General features: G+C 35.8%; 1 protein-coding gene and 1 long non-coding RNA gene across 2 annotated transcripts in view; one reads left to right on the top strand and one right to left on the bottom strand.

Annotated features, from left to right (window-relative positions):
* LOC113442427 (rho GTPase-activating protein 21) overlaps nucleotides 1–23,124 on the top strand; it is a 27,284-nt gene extending 4,160 nt beyond the window's left edge. Inside the window, 19 exon segments of the mRNA XM_087915844.1 lie at nucleotides 2,522–2,551; nucleotides 3,982–5,896; nucleotides 8,943–9,104; nucleotides 9,194–9,293; nucleotides 9,393–9,429; nucleotides 9,913–10,038; nucleotides 11,045–11,417; nucleotides 13,418–13,680; nucleotides 13,792–13,947; nucleotides 14,025–14,103; nucleotides 15,304–15,377; nucleotides 15,467–15,556; nucleotides 16,402–16,527; nucleotides 16,700–16,741; nucleotides 17,085–17,190; nucleotides 18,976–19,007; nucleotides 20,216–21,754; nucleotides 21,757–21,818; nucleotides 21,820–23,124. Of these exon segments, the coding sequence (XP_087771970.1) occupies nucleotides 2,522–2,551; nucleotides 3,982–5,896; nucleotides 8,943–9,104; nucleotides 9,194–9,293; nucleotides 9,393–9,429; nucleotides 9,913–10,038; nucleotides 11,045–11,417; nucleotides 13,418–13,680; nucleotides 13,792–13,947; nucleotides 14,025–14,103; nucleotides 15,304–15,377; nucleotides 15,467–15,556; nucleotides 16,402–16,527; nucleotides 16,700–16,741; nucleotides 17,085–17,190; nucleotides 18,976–19,007; nucleotides 20,216–21,754; nucleotides 21,757–21,818; nucleotides 21,820–21,898 (5,391 nt within the window). The 3' untranslated portion in view covers nucleotides 21,899–23,124.
* Nucleotides 1–23,280, bottom strand: part of LOC148123933 (uncharacterized) — a 64,294-nt gene that overhangs the window by 18,435 nt on the left and 22,579 nt on the right. The gene's annotated exons all lie outside the window — the stretch shown is intronic.

Raw genomic sequence — 23,280 nt, 5'->3', positions numbered from 1 at the left:
ATGTGGATGAAGGGGACGATTTATTGTTTCTGGTCTTCCTATTGAAGGCTTCCAGTTGATAGTTTGAGTCTACTCCAGTTGTTCAATTGTACATCTAATGACTAGAATGCCCAGGTATTAATCATCTTGATGCTATTTCTGCCACCTAGTTTGGACTAAGGTCTTCTTTATTTTCTGATGTATTCGTTACAGGGAGTCCTTAACTTACAACAGTTCATTTAATGACTATTCAAAGTTACAGTGGCACTGAAAAAAGTGACTTATGACCATCTTACACATTTGCAACCATTGCAGCATCCCCTGGTCGTGTAATCAAAATTCAGACGCTGGTTCATATTTATGATGATTGCAGTGTCCTAGGGTCACTGCCTTTCTGGTAAGCAAAGTCAATGGGGAAGCTGGTTTCACTTAATAAACCATGTTATTAATTTAACAACTGCAGTGATTCACAAACAACTATGGCAAGAAAATTTGTAGAAAGGGGCAAAATTCACTTGACAAATGTTTCGCTTAGCAACATGAATCCGGGCTCTATTGTGCTCGTAACTTGAGGATTACCTGTGCTAAACTTCTTTACATCAGTGTACCTGGTGTAGTCCTCCTGAACGATGCCCAGGTATACGTAGTGAGCTTCTTCATCCATAGTTTTGATGTGATTTCCCCAGGGCATCTTGGTTCTGATCCTTTTCACTATTTTCCCCCTGTTGATGGTAAGGATAGCACGTTTGTCCAATCCAAACTCCACTGCAATATCTTGGCTGTATGTCTATGGCGACTCTCAATCACCCAGGTCATGGTTGTCCCCAAAGTGCTTTTTTCAAGAGGCAACTGGATTTTCTGGTTTTTCTTTGAAGACATTTCACTTCTCATCCAAGAAGCTTCTTCAGCTTTGACTAGATGGTGAGGTATTCCCCACCATCCAGTCAGAGCTGAAGAAGTTTCTTGGATGAGAAGTGAAATGTCTTCAACGAAAAACCAGAAAATCCAGTTGCCTCTTGAAAAAAAGCACCTTTGGGACATCTTGGCTGTATATTCAGCTTTGATCATTGTTATTTAGAATGTTTATCAAACACTTGTTATTGCCATAAATAGCGAAAGGGAGCAAACATATTTAATACTCATTCCTTGTCCTATTTTCCCCACAACTCTACGAAGTGAATCAGATTTCAAGAGAGTGACTGGCCTAAAATCATCCAGCTCATTTCATTTCTAAGGCAGGATTAGAACTCACAGTCATCTGACTTCTTCTCTCTTGGTGCCTTAACCTTTGGAGATTTACCTAGAAATAAAAGATAAACATGAATTTATATGAAGTAAAAGTAAGACAAAAAAGCCATGAAAAGTAGTGCAAGAAAAAGGAAAGATATATACAGAAGTTATTTTTCCACAATAGTTACTAACAAATAACTTATTGATTAATTATCTAAATAATAAATTACCTAAATTTCTTATGGCTGCCTACTCCGAAAGGTCCTGATTTCCAGAATATTTCGCTTCAAATGTATGTGACATCTTCTTATATATTTTAAACTTTTTGTGGTTTTTAATATTTTCCCCTTTGTGCTAATAGAAAATGAATTAGGAAATTGCTTTCAGCTGATGATTATATCAGCCTTACAGCATTAAACTTTTTTCAATCTTTTTTAAATGCCTGTTTTTCCAGAATTTTGCAAAGGTGCAGGTTTAAGAATAAATATTTGTACCTACATTAGACTAGGGAGGCAGTATAGGCATATTTTGGAATGTCACTCAGTATGTTGTTTCCTTAGAATGCACCATTGCTTAATTTTCCAGATGCATTTTTTCAGTGTATCTGCTTTCCCTGTTTTTTTCTCCTAATCTGAGAAACACACAAATGCAGAATGTATATTTTCTGGTATAGCTAATGCATGAAAATATACCTTGCAATTGAAACACAGCTAATTCCTAATTTGTCAGGAAAGGAACAGCAAAGATATACAAAATGAAAATAATCACATGGTGGGAGTTTTTTTTTTTTAATGAAAATTATTCTGAAATCATCTTTCTAATGTCAGATGTAGAGTCAGCTGACAACTTGTGGCTCTGTTCAAATTTATGAGAGGAAGGGGTGCACAGATTTAAAATGCATAATAAAGCCCTTGTTTTGTCATCTGGAAGCAGGGATGGTAGCAGCTTAGGCGAGATGAAAGACTGGTATGTTGCTGTAGCAGAAGGGATGCCTTGTGGCACAAGCAGAGGGCTCCGTTTGCAGCATGAAAGATGCACTGAAGCATACAGCACTAACGTGTTTTCTTTTTTTCTGGAAAGCTAGGGAATAAATGCACGAAGCAGGTATTTAAAAAAACCTGAGACTGACAGGCTCACAAGAAGGCTGAAGTTATTGTGTGCGCTCCAGTGCACCTCAGCCGTCTTGGTACCTTCCAGAGAAATCGGTGTAGCTGTATTTTTAGCTTGCTGTGTATTCGGCTTCAATGTGACAACATAATTCTATCTTTACATATATAGGCAGCTTTTACTATGTTTTCCTGTTTTGTGGCAGCTGCAGTTTTCAAAGGATATCAGAGCACTGGTAAGAGTGTACTGTAGCCATTTCTCTGATTTTTTTTTTTTTTTTTTGTAACGCATGTATTTCTTCATAAATTTGCAAGGAGATGGATTGTTAAAGCCTGCAAGTTGCTGAAAGCAAGCTAGATCTGCTGGCTAGCTGAATCTCAATTGTAATAGCTATCCTGTTATCACTTTAATGTATGCCTGTGTTAAAATTTTGCATTTTTTAAAAAGAAAAAGCTTATAATACTTTGTTTGCATTTAACTATTGCTCGTGGTAAAATTTATCAAGCTATGTGTTTTAAACAGCTCGCCTTTTCATCCTTAGCACTTGTTCTTGATCTAATGTTTATGATTGCATTTAGGCTTGTACAACCTGTCTAATGCTAAGGCAGTCCATGTTGATTTCTCTGAATGGAGCATGTTATGGTTTAGCAGGAAATGCTGTAATACAGTATCACACACAGGCTATGTTTTTTATTTTAAAAGCATCAGGAAAGGATTCCTTCATTGTCAATTCTTTTTTTTAATTACTACTTCAGAAAGTATTGACTGCAAAGTGTAAAATAATAGTGTTTGTAATTTCTGGGCAGACCTTGAAAATATGCTATTGTTGATAGTGATACAAATAACGTAATATAAAAGAAATAATGCAAAATTTAAAATAAATGTTTCTTTAAGAATCATATTTTTAAAGTACAAGATGAAAATGATGAAGTATATAAGGAAAAATTACCTTAAGACAGTCCGTGTTTCATGCTATGGAGTGCTTGAAAATACTTACCAATAATGTACATTCAGGATATCTTTGAGTTTAAAAAATGGCATTACTGTGAAGAGTATGGAATTTTTATAAGTAACATGTAAGTTTATTCAGAGGGAGGGTGGGCGTTGGCTGGCAACAAAGACATTGCCACTGTCTAGTCATGTTAGATACAGGAATTGTGCCTTTTAGAAAAGCCAGTGGATCAAATGCAGGGGCTTCTTGCTGTTTCTATGTGACAACAAACTGCAAATTTAACCTGTCGATATTTATAGAAACCTAGTCTCTAGTTATAAAAAATATCAAGAGGGGGAGAAGAAATTTTAAAATGTCATGGCGGAAAAATAGTTTATATGTATAATCTCTCTTTTTTTTAATCGCTTGCAGCACTTGCTACAATTTGATAGATAAACATCACACACACACATACACACACGGGGGGGGGGAATAACATGCTTCCTTTTTGGAGACATTTCATGCATATTTTTACTATGTTTTCCATGGAAAACAATAATAGAAAAATATTGAAAGAACCCTTAGTAGAGAGAACCTATTTCACTCTTTTTAAATAGGAAGTCCATTTCTATCAAGGAATTTAACTTTGCCATTTTCGTGCCTCTGAGATAGCGTGATGGTTTCCCACTAAATTCTTACAGTGATTTAATTTCTTTTTAAATTTTCTTGCACAGGCATATTCCCAGGATGCTTACCAGAAGGGCAATGAAGCCTACACTGGTAATGCTCTTTACATACCTGAACCTCCACCAATAAGTTATCCTCGATTAACATATCCAGCTCCTGTCCTGGCATTACCCATGGAGAAAGCACCTCCTGACTTATCACTGGGAAAGCAGTCAAATAGTAGAGCTGTACCGACATTAGCACAACCTGAAAAGGCCTGCAGAAAGGAAATACAAGTGCTTCCATTTTCAAAAGATATTGCAAAATCTAACACAGCTGTCTGTGTTTGTAATGAGACCATAAGAACAGTTGTTGTGCCTTCTGAGAACGATGTAGACTTTTCATCAGTTAGAACAAACCACACTAATCCATCACACCAGGCAGAGAGTTTCAAGGAACAAACCTCTGTAAAAGCAAAACCACGAGCCACTTCACCTTCCTCTTCGATGTCCACTGCCATTGTACTTCCTCAGACTCCCCTTACAAAACCAACGGATTCCCCAGCAACAGCTAATTATTCTGGAAACTATGAAGGACAGCCAGAAGGAGCTTCAGGTTGGAGTTCTCCTGCTCAGAGTGGAGATTCTCCCTCTGTTAATAATAATCACACCACTTCTCCAAGTGCCCACCATAACATAGACTGGAAAACTTACAAAACCTATAAAGAATATATTGAAAACAAACGCTTTCCCAAGTATGGTTTCAGAACCATACAGGAGAGGCTAGATAGTTTTAGAGCCACATCTTCACATTCAGTAGATTACTGTATTGGCTCACAGGTACGCTGCAGAAGCACCTCTCATGATAGGAGCTCACAGTCTGTATCTGTTCGGCAAAGGAGTATATCCCAGGAAAGAGTTAAGGATACTGTCTTAATCAAAAGATGGCCAAGAAGTGCTTCGCAAGATACTTTAACTTCACCAGTTATTAGCCCTCGAAGTCGTAGGGTACGCTCCTGGAACTATTTAGGCAGACAAGGTGAAGCCGTGGAAAAGGTTCACAGTGAGGACCTCATTGCAGATTCAAGCACAGCCCAAAAAATTACACATGAATGTACTGGATTTACTGATCAAAATGATCCTCAAGGCATTTATAAAATTTCAGGGCAACCTATGTTTCAGGGGTCCCGTAGTGATTCAAATTTTTCTGTGGCTCCTGGTGCTTATCCTCCAGGTGACAGCCAAATAAGCAACCAAGCCTTTCGACCCTTTGCTCAATTCCAGAAAAATTCAGCAGATGTAAAATTGCTGCAACCTTCCAAGGATTTGCCAGCCACTGGAGATTCAAACTCTACAACCACTTTTCAGGAAAGATCACCTCGTACAACAACTACAAGCACAAAAATTAGTTCTTTGAAGACCTATGTACATTATGCAGCAAAGCCATCATTTCCTTCTAATCAGAGTCTGGAGAGTGCTACAACCACAGACCAAAGAGAAATTAATTATGTGCACTATAGTGGTTTGCCAACTCAACAATCCAGGAAAAATGCAGAAAGTCCACCAGATCCCGAACTAGACATAAGCAAGTCTAATCTTTCTCCCATTTCCTATACATCTTCTGTCAAATTTGTCCCACAAGTTAATGAGCACTTAACTTTGGTTAATTTAGATGTTTCTGTCAGACAAAAGATTCAAAATTTTGAAACGGAAGCTATAAAACCGCCTCAAGTTCAACCAAGAGATGAGACAAATGAGGAGGAAGTGGTTTTGCGGGAAAAGTCATCTTCTGGCCATCAAACCCCACAACTTCTGCGACATCAGTCCTATATTTTAGCTGTAAATGGTCAGGACTCTGCCTCTGAGACCACTTGTTGGTTACCCAATGATGCACGGCGAGAAGTTCATATAAGAAAAATAGAAGAAAGGAAAGCCTCTTGTTCCTGCACACCCTACGATTCCTTGGCATCAATTCCATTCATAGGTGAGAAAAACCATTTTTATTTCTCTGAATTTGATACATATTTGGATCTTCCATTTAATCCTTTTGCATAAATACACTGTTTTGTTCAGTGTAATTAGTTTTCTAAACAATAATTTAAAAAATGCATTCAAATTCCATGGTGCCTACTACGATTCTTAAACATTCTACCAGCTTATTCTCAGATCAGATTTTCAATCATTTTAGACCACATTTTTGTACACACACAAAAATAAGACTAAAACTAGAGGAAGACCAATGAAGAATGATTCCAGTTTTCTCTTTTTGAGGTCTAATATGGCTAATGTGTAGCATGGTGAGTTGTTTCCCCAGTGTCCTTAATTGTGTAAGATTGTTAAATTGCTTCAAAATTCATTATCAATCATAAAGCTTTGAAACAATAATAATGTCTTACTTTTTTTCTCCAGCATGTGGACTTCACAGCCATTTTCCTAACTGGATCTCTGATAATTTGTGCAGATTATTTTGACTACTTGTTTGAAGCCTTTCGAAATACTGTAGCCATTTCAGAAAAAATCCTGATTTCACTGATGGGCTGCTTTTACAAAGACTTTGGAGTTTGCCTTATTTCTCTTTTGCAACCTGCATATCACACAAAGCGCACATGAGGATTTAAAGCTAGAATAATTATTTTAAAATCATTTCTCATGTTGCCTCTGACTGATACTTGTAAGCAATATATAGTTATATTAATATCAAATAGATAGGAGCATATCCCTGGGGCTTAAGGTTTTGGAGAACAGAAACTACTATGTTGTAAACTACTTTGGAAGCCCCTTTAAGCTTCTCAAAAGGTTTCTTTTTCAGGAAGGCAGGCTAAACTCCCTTGGATTTTAGGAGGGGAAGTGGCCCTAGCTGTAATATTGAATTATACATATACATAAAAAAAAGTTCATTTGGAAATTTTATACTCTGTGATCACCTTACAATAAAATTGTGGTTTTTACCTTTAAAGCATCAAGAGGCTTTTTAAAGCTGACCTTTAACTCTCATAATTTTTAGAAGATTTTGTCTAATTGGTTGTGATATAGCTTTATCAGAATATCACACAACATACTGAAACAAAACTAGAGTCTGTTCAACATAATTTGATTAGTTTTTGTAAGTAAAACAATGAAGGCTTCTGAAAGATTGGCATCTTAATTATTGGCTGGTCAAAAAGAGGCCATGAAATGATACAAATATTAGGATATTATGGCTTCCTCAGCTATAACCTCCACATTCTACTGCATTACAGATTGGCTAATGTGAAGCTCATTGCAGGAAGACTGCTTTGTGTATTTGAAACAAATGGACAGTGTCTTGGGTCAAAGACTTGTATATCAGCTGATGGAACTGTAGGCATGTTTCTTTGCCTGATGGTACAATAGAACTAATTTTTATCAACCTTTTTGCTTTCAGTTATATATAACTACTGGTAGCTTTGGTTTTGAGGATTCCTTATAATTTTAAAGAGAGATGCTGTTATTCTGAGAAATTGTGCAATGTAATAGCACAGTCTACAATATGGCTTGATTTGGTCCAAATAAAGCATTTCTTGGTCAAGATATTGAATGTGAATGAAGCTTGAAGCATAAAAATAACATGCCTTATTTTGTTATTATTCTTTCTAGAAGCTTATGTTGAGAAGATATATCAAGGACCTATTTTATAGATTATAAAAAATCTTCCTTTTTTTTACAGATATACATTTTGGAGTATAAACCATGTCTCCTTAAATCAGAGCCACCAATTGCTTTGAAACCACAATGCAATATGTGCTGATTTGTTCATACAAAGGCCTTTCACTCTCTGAGCAGTTTGCAAATATCAGCAACACACCATATTAGAATGCACAACACCTAGAAGATATACATATACATATACATGTTTTCTTAAGTTTTCACGGGTACTTACATGTACGGTATTCAGCTTTGTTCGGGTATTTTCCCACATCATTATAGTTGTGATTTTAAAGTTGTAGCAACGTTTCGGCAGAATCTCATCTGCCATCATCAGGCTTTTGTAGACAGACGAACACAATACAGAAGCCTGATGATGATAGATGAGATTCTGCCGAAACGTTGCTACAACTTTAAAAGCACACACACACACACATATAATCACAAGACAAAATGCTCACATTCACAGTCTTGGTTTCTTTATAATTCTGTCTTACATATGGAAGCTACAATGAGAAGCCCTAATTGCTATTTCAAAGATAGGCTTTTTATTATTTTGTGAAACTATTTTAGATTTTGACAGTTTCTAGAACTCTGACAATCTTTCAAAACATTTAAGCTTCAGAATATGAAGGATGGCTTTGATGGCAATAGAAACTACAAGATGTTGGATATGTACAGCCTGTGACAAATTATATCGGCAGTTACTAGATGCTATAATCGGCATGTAGTATAGCAGATGTTGATATTTCAGAGATTATGTTGTGGATTTGATTATTTTAAAAGATTCATTGGGTAATTTAGCTTCTTAGATTTTCTGTAAGAATAATTCCCTTCTTCTTCATTCATTATAATAAATGGGGTTGCTATTTTGGGTGAACTTTAAAATAGTTTAAAATAGTTTTATTTTACTGTTGCATTCATTTTGAAATCTTATTTATGCCAGCCAATTGATAGTCTATCTATTAAAAAGGTTGGTCTATTTAAAAGATTTTGACAAATTTATTTTATTTAAAATATAGATAGCCCTGTTATTCAAAGCTTTTCTAATGACACTGTATTGATTCAACTGAGTCTTTGTTCAATTCAATATTTGTTCAAATCTTGTATAAATGCATATTTTGCCTATAATAATATAGTTGTTATTGAATACATTCTTAGACTTCAAAAGAAGAAGAAATAGTACTTTTGCTATTATAATTGCAAGCAGTTCTCATATACAGTGTGTCCAAAAGTACCTTCAGAACATTATGCTATACCAACATGTATTCTGGATACGGCTGGAAGACCCTCCTAGCTTTTCCATATTGAGCAAACACTTGTCCCGTTTTACTAAAATATACTAATTTGTTGTATACCTTTTGTAGATGAGCTGACCAGTCCAAGTATTGACCTGGACATCAGCCACATTCCAGCTTCTGCTGTTATTTCGCCACCTCCTTCACGAGCAATGGCTACCACCAGTGCTGTTCCTTTGAGTTGTACTGCTCTTGTACCATTTATTCAACGTCAACTCTCTTCTGGCCATGGTTAGTATAGTGTTTCAAGCTGTTTTACCTAAATTCAACAACACCTGCTTATTTTAATAGATGGGGATTTGCTTTTGCTTTGGTTACAGAATCAATTAGGACTAGTGTCCTAGATGAGCAATTTCCTGGAAAAAATGAAAGGTCCAAATCTTATGGTGAAGGACTCGATGACTATAAAGAAGGAAAAGGGTAAGAATACCTATAAAAATATAAATGTGCTTCACTGGGTGTCTTATTTAGGAATTTTGTATAAAAAAGTACACTAAAATATCTACCTTACATCTATAGGACCATAAAGCATTCACCGAGCTTAAAGGCAATTAAGGTCAGTTACTTTATTTTCAATATTATCTGCTGTGTAAATAACATTAGTATTGCATGACTAAGCATTAAATTGCACCTAGGTTTATGAGAATATGGTTAATTGTGGGGTGTTTCTTTTTTCTTTTTGGGTTAATGTCCAAGCTTAGTGGACAGATGTTGCTGACTTTTGCCAATTAAAAATATTAGATAGCATTTGATGAAAAAGTTCTTTTTTGGCTACAGACAGGACAGCCCACGCTGTAATTAACTTAAGAATTGTTACTACTTCCTTGTGCATCAAAAGAAAACCAACTGATTGAGATATATGACAGGCCTTTTCTGTAATTCATTGAGCTGCTGGCTGACTGGAATGTACTGTTCCATTAGTGTTAAGTTCCTCTTCATGCTAGTTGTCTGTATTCCCACCTGACAGATGAAAGGGAGAGGAGAGGAAGACTTGAATTATTAGAGCATGCTGAACCTGGTTTGATTATGTTTTCTTTAGATTCCAAATAATGAAGCATCTTCAGAAAATGCAGGATTCAGAAAAACATCTGCTTCAGAGGTCTTTTGTGACACCGCCAAAGAAGGATATCTTCATTTTCGGCAGCTGGTTACAGACAAGGGGAAGGTACAGTTTTTCCAAACCAAGCTAAGTGTAAAATCTGCCTTCTTATACATATTCAAATGTTTTCAGGTGCCTACAGATTTTTCCTTTTCTATGAAAAATACTAGAAACTTGCTTGTTTTTCTTTTGGCAGAAACTCAACTTTTCAAACTTTCCCGTTAATCTGCATAGACCTGGTACAGTTATTGCAATCTTCCTGTTCTTGAACTGTTAAAACGAACTTATAAACATTAAACACTATTAAATGATTCTTTGCAACTCAGTGCTCTGCAATTCCATTGCTTATCTTACTGATATTTTCACCATAAGAGATTTTTTGGGCTACTGACACAGATAAATTATTAGGATATTTTTTATGTTTGAATGTAAAAATTCTAAGTGATATAAAAACAAGTCCTGTCTATTTGTACTCCTTGATAATTTGTCATTTTTGATTGAGAAAATATTCAACTGGCATTATGACAAGTAACCTATTAAAAAGCTTATATCAGCTTAGAGTGCTTTAAAGCATTGGCCCCCAACTTTTTGGGCACCAGGGACCAGTTCCATGGAGAAGGGCTTTTCCACAGACCTGCAGGGTTGTGGTTTTGTATGCTGCCTGCATTCCACAGATGGGGGTTTGCTTGTTTGCACGGCCCAGTTGCTGGCATATTACAGTCCGGTGCTGGTGCTGATCAGGGTTGGAGACCCCTATTTTAAATCACTTTCAGAGCAGTTTGCAAATATCAGCAAATTTTACCAATCTCAGAAGGTTGGAAGGCTGAGTCAACCTTGAGCTAGTTGGGATCAAACACCTAGCAGTGGGCAGAGTTTGCCTGCCATACTGCATTTTAACCAGTGTACCATGGCTGCTTGCTTGGTGACAGTGTTTTTTATTATTATCCATTTATCAAATTTCCACACCACCCATCTCACCACAGTAGGCAGTTTATAAATTTTAACATATAATATACTGGGCATACTCCTCTTGTTTTCTTAAATAAATATTATTCTTCATCCTATTTTCTAGAGAGTTGGTGGAAGCATCCGCCCATGGAAACAGATGTATGTCATCCTCAGAGGGTGTTCATTATACTTATACAAGGATAAAAAAGAACCAACTATACTTTCTGAGGAGGAACAGCCCATCAACATCAAAGCTTGTTTAACGGACATTTCATACAGTGGTACCAAAAAGAAACATGTGTTTCGGCTTATTACATCAGACTGTGAATACCTGTTTCAAGCTGAAAATAAAGATGACATGCTGGCATGGATTAAGGCTATACGTGAAAACAGCAGTGAGGAGGTTGTGTTCTTGTTAAGAATTTATCCTACTTACTTATATTTTGCAGAGATTGTGTTTTTTCCTGACCCATTATGCAATTCCACATGGTTACCCTGACATGCTACAAATATTATCTAATGGTATTAAAAATCCATAATCTCACAGGCTTTTTATAAAGTTGCATGAAATTTCAGTGTTCCTACCAGAGAAATAATACATCCATTAAAATGTGAGAAAGTAATATTGGTAAGAGTCTATAAAAGAATCATTTTCCAAGCTGATGATTCCTGACGATTGCTGATTTGATGGATTGATGGTTTGCTAACTGCGTGTTTTCCCTATTGCTGAGTTGCTGAAGGAAGAAAGAAGGTTTGACTTCTTCATATCTCTACTGCGAGGAGATATATTACTGGACTGATATTTGTAAGTTTACTGACCTCTTTTTCGACACTGGACTTTGCAACTGTATAACCCCCGGACGGACTGAACTAGTGAATGATATATGGACTGTTTTGACTATGCTAAAACTATTACTGGAATAAACTATTTAACTAGCACAATGTATCTGTTTTACTGAGTGTAAACTACAAAAACGTTTATCTCACATATTTTGCCTGCCTGCCTGACTGCCGTGCAGATTCTGCTAGGGTGTATCCCTAACACTTACTCTAGGTTTTCCTATTATACTGAAGGAAGCCTGATGGTGAGGACACTTAAGTGTCATGGGGTTTGGAGTTTCATTGATTATTAAGAGAAGTTCATTTAATAAACATCCTATGCATTGATAAGTAATGATGAAACTCCTTTTGTGCTGGGAACTTTTGATTATTCCTTGTTTATAAGGAAACTCCAGATAGAAACAATCTGGAAAATAATGAATTGAAATGTGCATGTTGTGGGGTAGAATTGAAAAGGGAGTTGGAAATACAATTAAAAACGAATGATATCTTTTTGTGACAGTCTGTAAGGATCATTTCTCTTCATCATATCCAATCCATCATATCCTATTTTCCCTCCCCTTCCCTTCCTTCTCTCCCTCTATATCCTTTCTCTTTCCCCTAACCAGCCTTTATCCGATGTGCTAGGCTGGGTGTTTCTCTGATTACTATACTCAGAACTACCCATTTTTCTTTCTACTTTGTAAATGTATTGTCGATGTGTTTTTAAATTGTAAATTTAATAAAATCTATTTTTTTTAAAAAGAAAAGGGAGTTGGAATGAGTGTGGGATGAAAAGGGCAAATGGAGGAAGGATACCTATATAAAAAGGATAGAACCATTTCTAGCTTAGGTAGTTATTAAAGCCAGTAGCGTTTTGGGTAAGAAACTTGTTAATAAGGAATATCTCCTCTAAAAATGAAGTTAAGCTTTAATATTTAATCTTAACATAGTTTAATACAGATAAGAACCCCTTCCTGAATTACAGTTCAATATATGAATTTGTACCACATTCAAAATGTGGGTTTCTGTCTGTGTAAAGTTTGTATTTTAATTTTACAAGACTTCTAAATTAAAATAGATTTAGTAGCACGGACAGAGTTCTCAATTTCATTTTATGGTTCATAATGTGCTAACCATGCTTCTTGATATTTACGCTTTGCTGAAAGTTTAATAGTGATATTTCAAGCTTTTAAAATGACATTTTATTTATTTATTCAATTTCTACAGCTACCCATCACAACCAAGTGACTGAATAATGTATTCAGGCATTTCAAAATCAAGCAATGATACACTGGAAATTACATGAGATTTGTAAAATCCTTGTTTACTCATTTGTAGTCTTTTACTCTTTTCTTCTTCTTTATTTATATATATTCTCTTCTCTGTATGTGAGTGTATACAAATACACATATGTACATAGGCATGAGCACATGCATATAAACATGCACACACACAAATACACATACAAACATTATTTTGTTGATTGTGTCGATATACAAATTGTAAATTGTTTGATTTATGTACTGTTCATATAGGTTGCAGATGCTACCAAATTTGATTCTGTTCAGGGTTACTATAATTGCTAGACATTGGTTGCTAAGGTTGTGGTTAACCTGTGGCCTGATTGCGGAGAAGCTGTAGTCTCTAGTCTGTTTCAAGATTTAAATGTACTAAGTATCTTATACTCATTATTATTTTGATGGTGCATTTGATCATTATATCCAGTTATACTCCATTAGCTTTCTGAAGGTTTTAAATGACTTGTTTTCCTTTTTGTTCTTCCTTGAAGAAAAAGATGAGACAAGCCCACCCAAAGATAAAAGTATATGGCGAAAAAACATTCCAAGCATCATGAAAAAAACATTTGAAAAGAAGTCATCTGCCGCTTGCACATTTGGTGTCAAACTAGTTGATTGCCCCCCAGCAGAGAGCAATAAGGTATTTTTTTAAAAAAAATGAAGTCATGCATATTGATAATTTCTTTGAAAAATATTATTCAAGAGACATAGATAGTGAATACAAACTTTCATTCCCTTTTGGATTTTTCAGTATATTCCAAGAATTGTTGAAATATGCTGCAAGCTAGTTGAAGAGAGAGGTCTTCAATATACTGGTATTTATAGGGTTCCAGGAAATAATGTTGCCATCTCAAATTTGCAAGAAGATCTGAACAAAGGAATGACTGATATTGATCTTCAAGATGATGTGAGTTCTGCCCTCTCTGTTTTAAATTCTCGTGGTATTTCTTTTTAATGACAATGTTTTGTTTGCTTAATTTTTAGAAATGGAGAGACCTGAATGTCATAAGTAGTTTATTGAAGTCCTTTCTCCGAAAGCTTCCAGAACCACTTTTTACTAATGGTAAGTTTTGATTCAAAGTAGAAGAAAAAACTATTGAATAAGACACATCACATAACTTATCTGTGATAAATTAATCAAGAAGACAGTTTTCTTAGAATTCAGTTAAGCATTGTTTTCCTTAATTTGAGTATTGCTTAGATATATCAGGATTCCTTTCCATTTCTCTTAAAAAGACAAGGATGGATTGTTTGCTCAGAGGTATATATTATTGGGTTATATGCAGAAAGCACAGGTTTTATTCTGCTTAGCCTGGAAAACATATCTTTGCAAGCTGCCTTGAGTTGACATGTGTAAATAGGCGGCAATATAAATTTTCTAAATGAAATTTTTTTAAAAATATTGAAGGTGATGCATATGACTTATAACTGCTATGAACAGCTATTGCTAAGCAGGATAAATAGTTCCAGGTTGCTGCAATTGCCAGTTGTTGGACTTTTCATTATATTTCTTCAGGTATTCTCATATACAGGTTGTAGCCAACAATTCAAATACTATATGGTCCTCCCAGTCACATATTAATCTGTAGAGTGCATCCATTTTCCATCTCTATAAACAAGACAAACAAATGAAAATGTCTTGAACCCCGGTGGATTGCGATATGTGGCTGGGGAACTGGATTTGAGTGGATGAGTCATAAATTACATCAGAAGTTAATGGTTGGGAATTAAATATTAAAAATACATTAGAATTACTTTCTTGCCTTCTTTTAATGGCCCTATTTCTGTGCACTTGCTGCTAATATACAGTCTTTGGGCTACTGGGTTTTTCTAGTTACTTGTTTCAGCATGAGAAAAAAAGCATACAAGGAATAATTTATCTATGGCAAGATCAGAGGCGCTTATGTGGATTATTAAAACAAATTGGCAACAACTAGATGAAATACATAGTAGGAGAGATCAACGTCAAATAAAAGCCACTTTGTATATGTTTGAAATGGCATTTCTTTATAAATGCAAATCACATCATGCTTTTCATCACACAGTATCAGTTTATATCCATATTTTTGCAAAGTCGTATTTCTGAACTTTTATACAGAGGATCCAGGCTATACACGTTGGTTGAAATAAGTTAGAGTAAGCAAAACATTGTGTTACTCTGGTGACGTAAGTCCATTGTTTATGCTTAGCTGGTCCACTTTTTCCTCCAGAGGGGTTGTAATACAAACAAGTCTTGCAATAAAATTATTTTCTTTCTTATTAGAGAGATATGCATCTTTCATAGACGCCAACAGAAAGGAAGACCCCGTTGAGCGACTAAAAACATTGAAAAACTTGGTAGGTTGCTTTTGATAGGGATTGAATCAGACACCCTTGTTATGTTTTGGGATTATTTTAAAATTTTATGCTGCTATCATCCATTTCAGATCCATGATTTACCTGAACATCATTATGAAACACTTAGATTTCTCTGTGCCCATCTGAGAATTGTGGCAGAACATTCAGAAGAGAACAAGGTAACTTGCGCACGCAAAACATAGTCAACCAAACCGGTAGTAACACCAGTTGAATTCCACCCCTGGGTGAACATATAGGAAAACCAGTAGTGTAAGAATGTAGGGGGTGGGATGAAGAAGCAAAGACTGCCATTATCCTTGAGAGAAAAATAAATCTTATTAAGTTGCTTCCCATGTAGAAATAATGCAAACAAGACACCTAGTCTCATAGGTCAAAACTATTTTAGTTGTCTTTTTCTTAAGGTGTGTACCTTGATCTGTAACCTTTGTGGAAAAACATTATTGGGTTTTGTCGGTTCCTTTTCTTTCCACATATATTGGATGGACAGATAATGTGCTTAGGTACACAGAACCCATAGCTTCTCCATTATATGGCTAAGAAACAGTCCTGAAGTTACAGGCTTAAGATTTATTGCAGGAAAAAAAAGTGTACTATAGTCCATAGGAAAATCACCTGCTCAGGATTTAACTAAAGATTCATAACATGTTGAGATTTAGATGTACTTAGATTGAGGAGAAGAACGGATTCAACCAGACTTCTCTTTCTAGACCCTAGTTTATGAACATTAAAGGATTATTAGATTCAGGAAGAGAGTGAAAAGAGCAAGTTGTCCTGATCTGGTATATAAATCAGTTTTATACACTGATCAGCTTTTATTTTGAATTTTCTTTCTAACTAGGAAGTTCAGGTTAATTTAGCAAAATTGGTTGCTACTGTTAGATGCTTCTGCTTTTTAAAGAGACATACACATTTATGTAAGTACAATGATGCGCTTAAAGAGACATAGACATTTATGTAAGTACAATGATGTGCTGTAAGTACGATCATTTTCTTTCTTCTTTAGATGGAACCAAGAAATCTGGCAATAGTATTTGGTCCAACACTTGTGAGGACATCTGAAGATAACATGACCAATATGGTTACTCATATGCCAGATCAATACAGAATTGTAGAAACCCTTATCCAAAAAGTAAGTGAATTCATTTAATGTTGTTAGACAGATTATTCAGACAGAACTTTATCTTTAGTTAGACCAGTCTGGATTTTGATTTTTTCATAAACTACTCCTTATCTCTTCAATGTCCACGTTTTAATTCTTTCATTTCTGGGGAGTTTTTCACTTCTTTTATTTTGAATTGTAGCATGACTGGTTTTTCGCAGAAGATGATGCTGAACAACCTTTTGTAAGTACTAACCTTAACTAAATGGATTCTTCTCCTGTTTTAATTCAGAGCATACAAATAAATATATGATTTTTGCCCTCTCCACACCAAAACATACCAATGGTTTTATCCATGAAATAATCGAAATAGCATATAAAATGAAGTTGTAAATTTCTCTTCCAGGATAGTTTTTTCTCTATTTAATATGCCAGCTTGAATATTTTTCTTTTTCCTTAAATGTCATATAGGAATATTGACATTCTTTTCAGTTCTCGGGTGACTAATTTTTCTATATACTGTTGAATCATGATGAAACCACTGACTGTGACTTGATGATGAAGAAATCTTTGTTTATTAACTATAGACAGGAGTTCAGGAAGCAAACACAGTAGAGTCTCAGCCAGTGCCAAGCATAGATCATTTACTCAGCAACATTGGAAGGATTGGAGTATATCCTGGAGATGTATCAGGTAACTCTTGCCTGGACAGTTTGTAGGTTAGAAAATTCTCTCTTCTGATGATCTATTATAATGGTCTCCTTTTTCTTTCTTTGCTAATAAACTCAATTTCTCCCTTTATCTACATGATCTTAGGTGTATTATTTAAAGGTCAGCAGTGAGTTGAGCATGTTGCATGATGTAGGTTGGAATGCTTTCTCAGAAACTAATATAATTCTTAGACCATGAGAACAGCATGTTCACTAGTGTATCATTGACCATGGTTACCCATGTACTTTTTAACATGACATGGATAAGGTACCTACTACTTTGTAAGTCATTGAGAAGAAGGCAGAAAGCTTTAACTTCTACACACTGTTCTAATGGTAGTAATTTTTTAAACTTGGGAAGGCAAATCAAGATTTTGAAATTCATTTTGCTCGACTAATAAGTATATATTTCCAAATTATATTGCAACTAATTATGTTTGTTCATTATTAAACGCTTTTTCTCCTTTATGATTGCCACCTTATTATTCAGCTAAGTAATAATACTGCAAACTGCCACCATACTTGTCTCACTAAATATGTTTTTATCCCAAATGTTATTCCTTTGTCTCTAGCTTGTGTTTTAGTTTATAGACAACTTTTTTCAGCATATTATTGAAACAGCCCCTCTATCCTGATGTTGAAATAGGAGAAGTGGGAGGAGTCTATCACACGGTGATGTCACTAGTGGACTCTGTGGTGTCACTGATGGACAACTGGAACTGTAGGAAGAAGGAGGATTGTTGCCCACATTGTAGCTGCCTTGTCTGCAGAAATCCCCGTTTCTTGTAAATGCACAAAGTTCTAGTTGATCTGTACTGTAAATTTATCCTTTCAAGAGTATTTGAACAGATCAATACTACTTTTTAAAAGTATTTCTGCTGTTTCTTGTTACTTCTGAAGCAGACCCTGAGGAGAAATAGCATGGTATGGTCCACTGGTTTTTCTAGTCATTAGCCATGTGTCAAAAGGGGCATGGCATGGGGTTCAACTCATTAATTCTCCAGTGGGGTCACTCTCCTGGCAAGTTGGAGAATGCCTTTTAGTTACTCTGCTAGCCCCTCCGTACCCCCTTTCTAATTGTATAACCTCTGTTGTTTTATTTTGCCGAACAGTACAATTATGGTATCCATTTTTCATTTCATAATGACGCTTCTGTTTTTGAGATGAGTACAAAACTGATGGCTGTGGAAAAAAAAATCTAAATGATGATAAATTCTTAAACAAATAGCTCGGAGGAGCACTGAAATGTTAACTGGGGCTTTTAAATCCATAAAGCCCAATATAATTTGACAGCATACAAACAAGAACTGCAAAAAGAGAATTTTAACAATTGTTTCAGTAAGCGGTCTAAGGCACGAAAAGATAACGCTTTAAATGTACATTTCATTTGCTGGAATGTACAGAGTGCAGTCCTGAAAAAGGTCCCCCAGCTGCGGTTTTGCAGGGCCGTGCGCTTAGAGCATTAAATAAATATTAGTATTTCTGTTTTAGAAGAAAGGGCTTTTTTGCCATTTCTGTCATTGAGCTGATTCTGCCTCCAACTCACAGCATCTTTTCATGGCGGTGGCTTTCTGTGGTGCAGCTTGCATCTTCGTGAGCAATTACTATCCACTGTTCTGATTATTTAATTTTTCTTTTATCTGTTTGCTCTCACCTTTTGTTGTGCTTGTCTTCTTTCATACTTCAGCATTGTCTAGAGCAAAAACAAAACTTTGTGCCATGTTGACTGAAGTGATGTTTTGGTGTTTTTTTTTTCCCTCCCCTATAGATTCAGCTACTGGTGACTCTGCAAAATTTAAGGTAAAACATTCACCTGTATTTTTACAGGGTTGAGCCTATATATTGCAATGTTGAGAGAGGGCTTACAGGCTTATTTTTAGTAGATCTCTCATGGGCTGTTGACAAAAAATGGCTTCTGACAATAAAGAGCTTCTCTTCCTTGTATTAAGACCCTTGGAGCTCTGAATTGGCCTCTGGTTTTTTATACATGAATTTAAATGACTCACCCACTATTAGCAGTAAGAAATATGTCATTTACTTTAATGTTGCTATGTGTAAATACAATATACGTAATCTTGTTTCATTAGCATGACTAGAGGCAACTATTAATTTTAAAGATAGATTGTGGGAAAGAGGTTAAGAGCTTAAATCCCATTATCCTGAAATGCTCTGAATGAAAGATTATACAGATTTACATTGAAAAATATATGATTGGTGACATACAATGTAAGGGATGTCATATAGGTATTTGTATTCTTAGTATCTTAGTTTGAGTCTTTTGTAAATGAAATCTTCACAAATCTTGTATTGGAAACATAGAATATATTGTAAAATATTTCTAAAGCAATATAAAATGAGTTTTGTAAAAAAAAGAAGTGGATGATAGATCAGAATTAATGTTAATTGGTTTGAGACACTCACAGTTGCAAATTTTGATTAAAATAAAGTCACTCAGTCAAAATTGCAATCCTGATTAATGTTAATTGGTACTTTGGTGAATAATCAACTACATTTTAAGACTATAATAGCAAGGTTATTTTTAATTTGGCACTGCTTCAGAAAAAAAAGGTGCTACATTCATTTCACCTTAGGCCACTGTGCTTTTACAAATTATAAATGATTGCATTTAAAGAGAAAAAAAAAACTTCCATATCACAGCAACTGTCCAAAAGCACTAGTATAGGCAAACTAAAGAGAACAGGTTTTGATAGCAGTCTGGCTATGCAAGGCTGATCAGGCTCATAATAACAGTGCATTTATAATTGGTGAGATTTCCTGAAGAGTCCTAAGCCACAGGTCGAGAAACCATGGCCTATGTAATTGATATGTTATGGTGCTAGAGCAGTTTTGTTTAGAACAACTCAGCGGTGACAGGTAATAACATATATCTTAGTTTCATATACATAGAATTTTGCACTGGAAGATTTGTAAAGAAAATATTTTGAACCACAACTATGATTTATTTTTTAAAAAATCATGATGCTTATAGTGGGTTTCTTTCCATACAGGGTTCTTGGGGATCTGGAAATAATCAATACAGCAGAGAGCTACTTAAGTCTTCTATATTTGCCACAACCAGTCGCAAGCGGAAAAAAGCAAAAGACAAACTGCAACTCAGCAGCTCTGAAGATGAGTGGGATAGTGTTTTTTTCATGAAGGAGCCTGCAGAGCTCCATTGTAATGACTCCCCAAAAGAGGACACACCTAAAACTGAGCTGGAGAAGGAAACCGCAGCAGGAATAGAGAGAGCAGGATTTCCGAAAGAAAAGGAAGACTGTGTGAACAGTCCTTCTGCTGCAAGCAAGGATGAAGTGTTGCTAAGGAAAGAGAATTTGTCCTCTGAAGAGCCCTCAACATCTTATATTCAGAAATACAGGAGATCCCCAAATCCCATCTCTTGGAGAAATGCACAAAAAGATAACCATAAATTCCCTAATTTCCAGATTGCTTCTGTGTTGGAAGAAACCATTTTGGACTCGGGCACTACCCTCAGCTGCACTTCACAAGCTTCTCTGCAAAATGTCTCCAGTAAAAGATTAGGCGACCCTGAAAGTAAACGCAGTGAATTTTTTACTGCTGAAGTTGGCTCCATCACTTCAGGCTACTCCACAACATCCTCCACTGCATATTTAGCTGGTGTCGATTCCACCGTACTGGGTACTGAAGTGCTTCACTCAGTGACGGAGAGTACAGGAGAAGAGGCCGATGATGAAAGTAGTGAACTGGTCAGTGAAGGTCGTCCTGTAGAAACAGACAGTGAAAATGATTTTCCTGATTTTGCAGCAAGTTCTGTGGATAGGTTGTTCAGGGAGAAGACTCACGACATGGTAAAGAACCTTAGGAGAAACTCTGAAGAAAGTGAAGTAAGTTGTTCAGGAGGAACTTCAACACCAAAGTTAGACAGTCACAGACTTTTCAATTCATACAAACTTATTGAATGTGATACTCTATCTCGGAAAAAGTTGGCCAGGTACAAAATGGAAAGTGAAAGTTTAAGGGATGCAAAACACAAAGAGGATATAAAGAAAGGAAAGATGGACAACAGCTTAACCACATCAACAAGAAGTGAACCTGTCAAACAGGAACCTACATGGAAAGTCAAGATTCCAGACAGATTAAAACTGCATCTTAAATCATCTGCTGATGATATGCTTGGAACTGGCAATCAGAAGTCATGTCCTGCAGAGAGCTCCAAAAGAAAAAACATCAGGCGAAGGCACACACTAGGAGGACAGAGAGATTTTATTGAATCAAGTGCCCTAAATGCATGGCAAACTCAAGAAAAATACCCAAGCATGGAGAAAGACACTTCAGCCCTAAACTGGCTGAAGGCAAAATCCCCATCTCAGCAAACAACGATTTCAGAGTATGTTGCACAAGAGCGTCTGCGGCGTAACCCAGTGGACCTTAAAATAAATAAAACTGAAAAGGTGAATGTAAGCCAATTAGATGATTCCTCAAAGGCAGAATCCTCATTTTCTGCAGAGTTATCATCAGGAGGGGATAGTACCACTTCTTCTGGTAGTTCTTCCTCTGAAGCCTGGTACATAAAACCCATGGAGTACTCACTACTCTAGACCATTTCAATGGAGAAAGCTACCAAACTATGAGTGAAGTCCATCAGCCTGGCTGTTGATGCTCATCCTCATAAGTTATCTGAGACCCTAGAGATTATGTCTCAATTCTACTAGTCTCTTTGACACAGTTAAATAGTCGCCACCACAGTTTAGCAGTGTTTTTTCTTTTTTCTCAGTTGTTCTGTATGCTTTTCCCCCATCTCACACACAGTGTTAGTGTGCACCATGCATATTGCAGCTACAATATTATTAGTCAGAAGAAAAAATAATTATTTTTATTTTAGTCGTTAACAAGTGCCTCATCATTTTTTTAAAAAAAAGGTTCATTTGATTTGTTAAGGTGCCATAATAGTTGTTATATTTAGATATTTATGTTAACTGTAAAGAACAAATTGCTGCATTTTATTGTAGAGACTGAAAGGGAGAATGTAAACCAATTAGATGATTCCTCATTTCCTGCAGAGTTATAATCAGGAGGTAATAATGCCAGTTCTCCTGAAAATGCTTCTGGACCCTGGTCTATAACACCCACTGAGTACTTGGATTTCTAAATCACTTAAGAGGGGAAAAGCTACCAGTATATGAACAATGATGTTCACCCTCATAAGTTATCTGGGTCCAGGAGGATACAACTTGATCTACCATTGACATAATTAAATGGCCACCACCACAATTCAGTAGCTCCCTCTCTCTCCTCCCTTCCCCACCCCTATCTTGTTCTGTGTTGCCCTCCCCCACCCCCCCCCCCCACACAGTGTTAGTATGCACTATGCATTAATGCAACTACGACCTTGTTAGTTGGAAGGAAAAAAAATCTTTGAGTTTAGTCGTTAACAAGTGCCTCATCAAAAATTAAATTTTTAAAAAAAGTTAATTTGGTTTGTTAAGGTGCCATAGTAGTTGTTACATTTAAACATTTATGTTAAACATAAAACAAATTGCTGCATTTTATTGTTAAGACATTTCATTACATTTTTTCAAAATTTAACATACATGGATACAGAGCTTCCATTTAGGCATTCCACTTGGATTTTTGAGTTTTATATTCTGATTTTAATACAGTTTTTGAGTATTATGTGACTTGAATTTTTACTCTTTCTGTAAAATAGATAACTTAAGTGTAAATACACTATGTGTGTATCTTTTCCTCAGACACCAGCTTTGATATAAATGTTGTAACATAGAAGTGTAGATAGTAGATCCTGGATATGTGCATAGAACTGGTTTCTTTTACCAAGAATATAATTCTGCATGAAGAGTTCATAAATCCAGATCTGTACATGCTTCTGTGTATATCCACTTAAAACACTGGAAATAAATTGGTTTTGATTGTTCTTGTATGGATTGACTTTCATTTAACAGAGACAATAAATATGTCAAATTTGTATCTCCATGATCTTCATGACTATATAAAGCATAACATAAAAAGGGATCACTGAAAGAGGTTATAGCATAGGAATCTGCTATTTGAAAATGGGTGAATTCTTTGACTAGAA

The sequence above is a fragment of the Pseudonaja textilis genome, chromosome Z (genome assembly GCF_049901715.1).
Source record: "Pseudonaja textilis isolate UNSWEBS1 chromosome Z, rPseTex1.2, whole genome shotgun sequence".
NCBI classification, from domain to species: Eukaryota; Metazoa; Chordata; class Lepidosauria; order Squamata; family Elapidae; genus Pseudonaja; species Pseudonaja textilis.
This window is presented reverse-complemented; position numbering and strand designations above follow the sequence as displayed.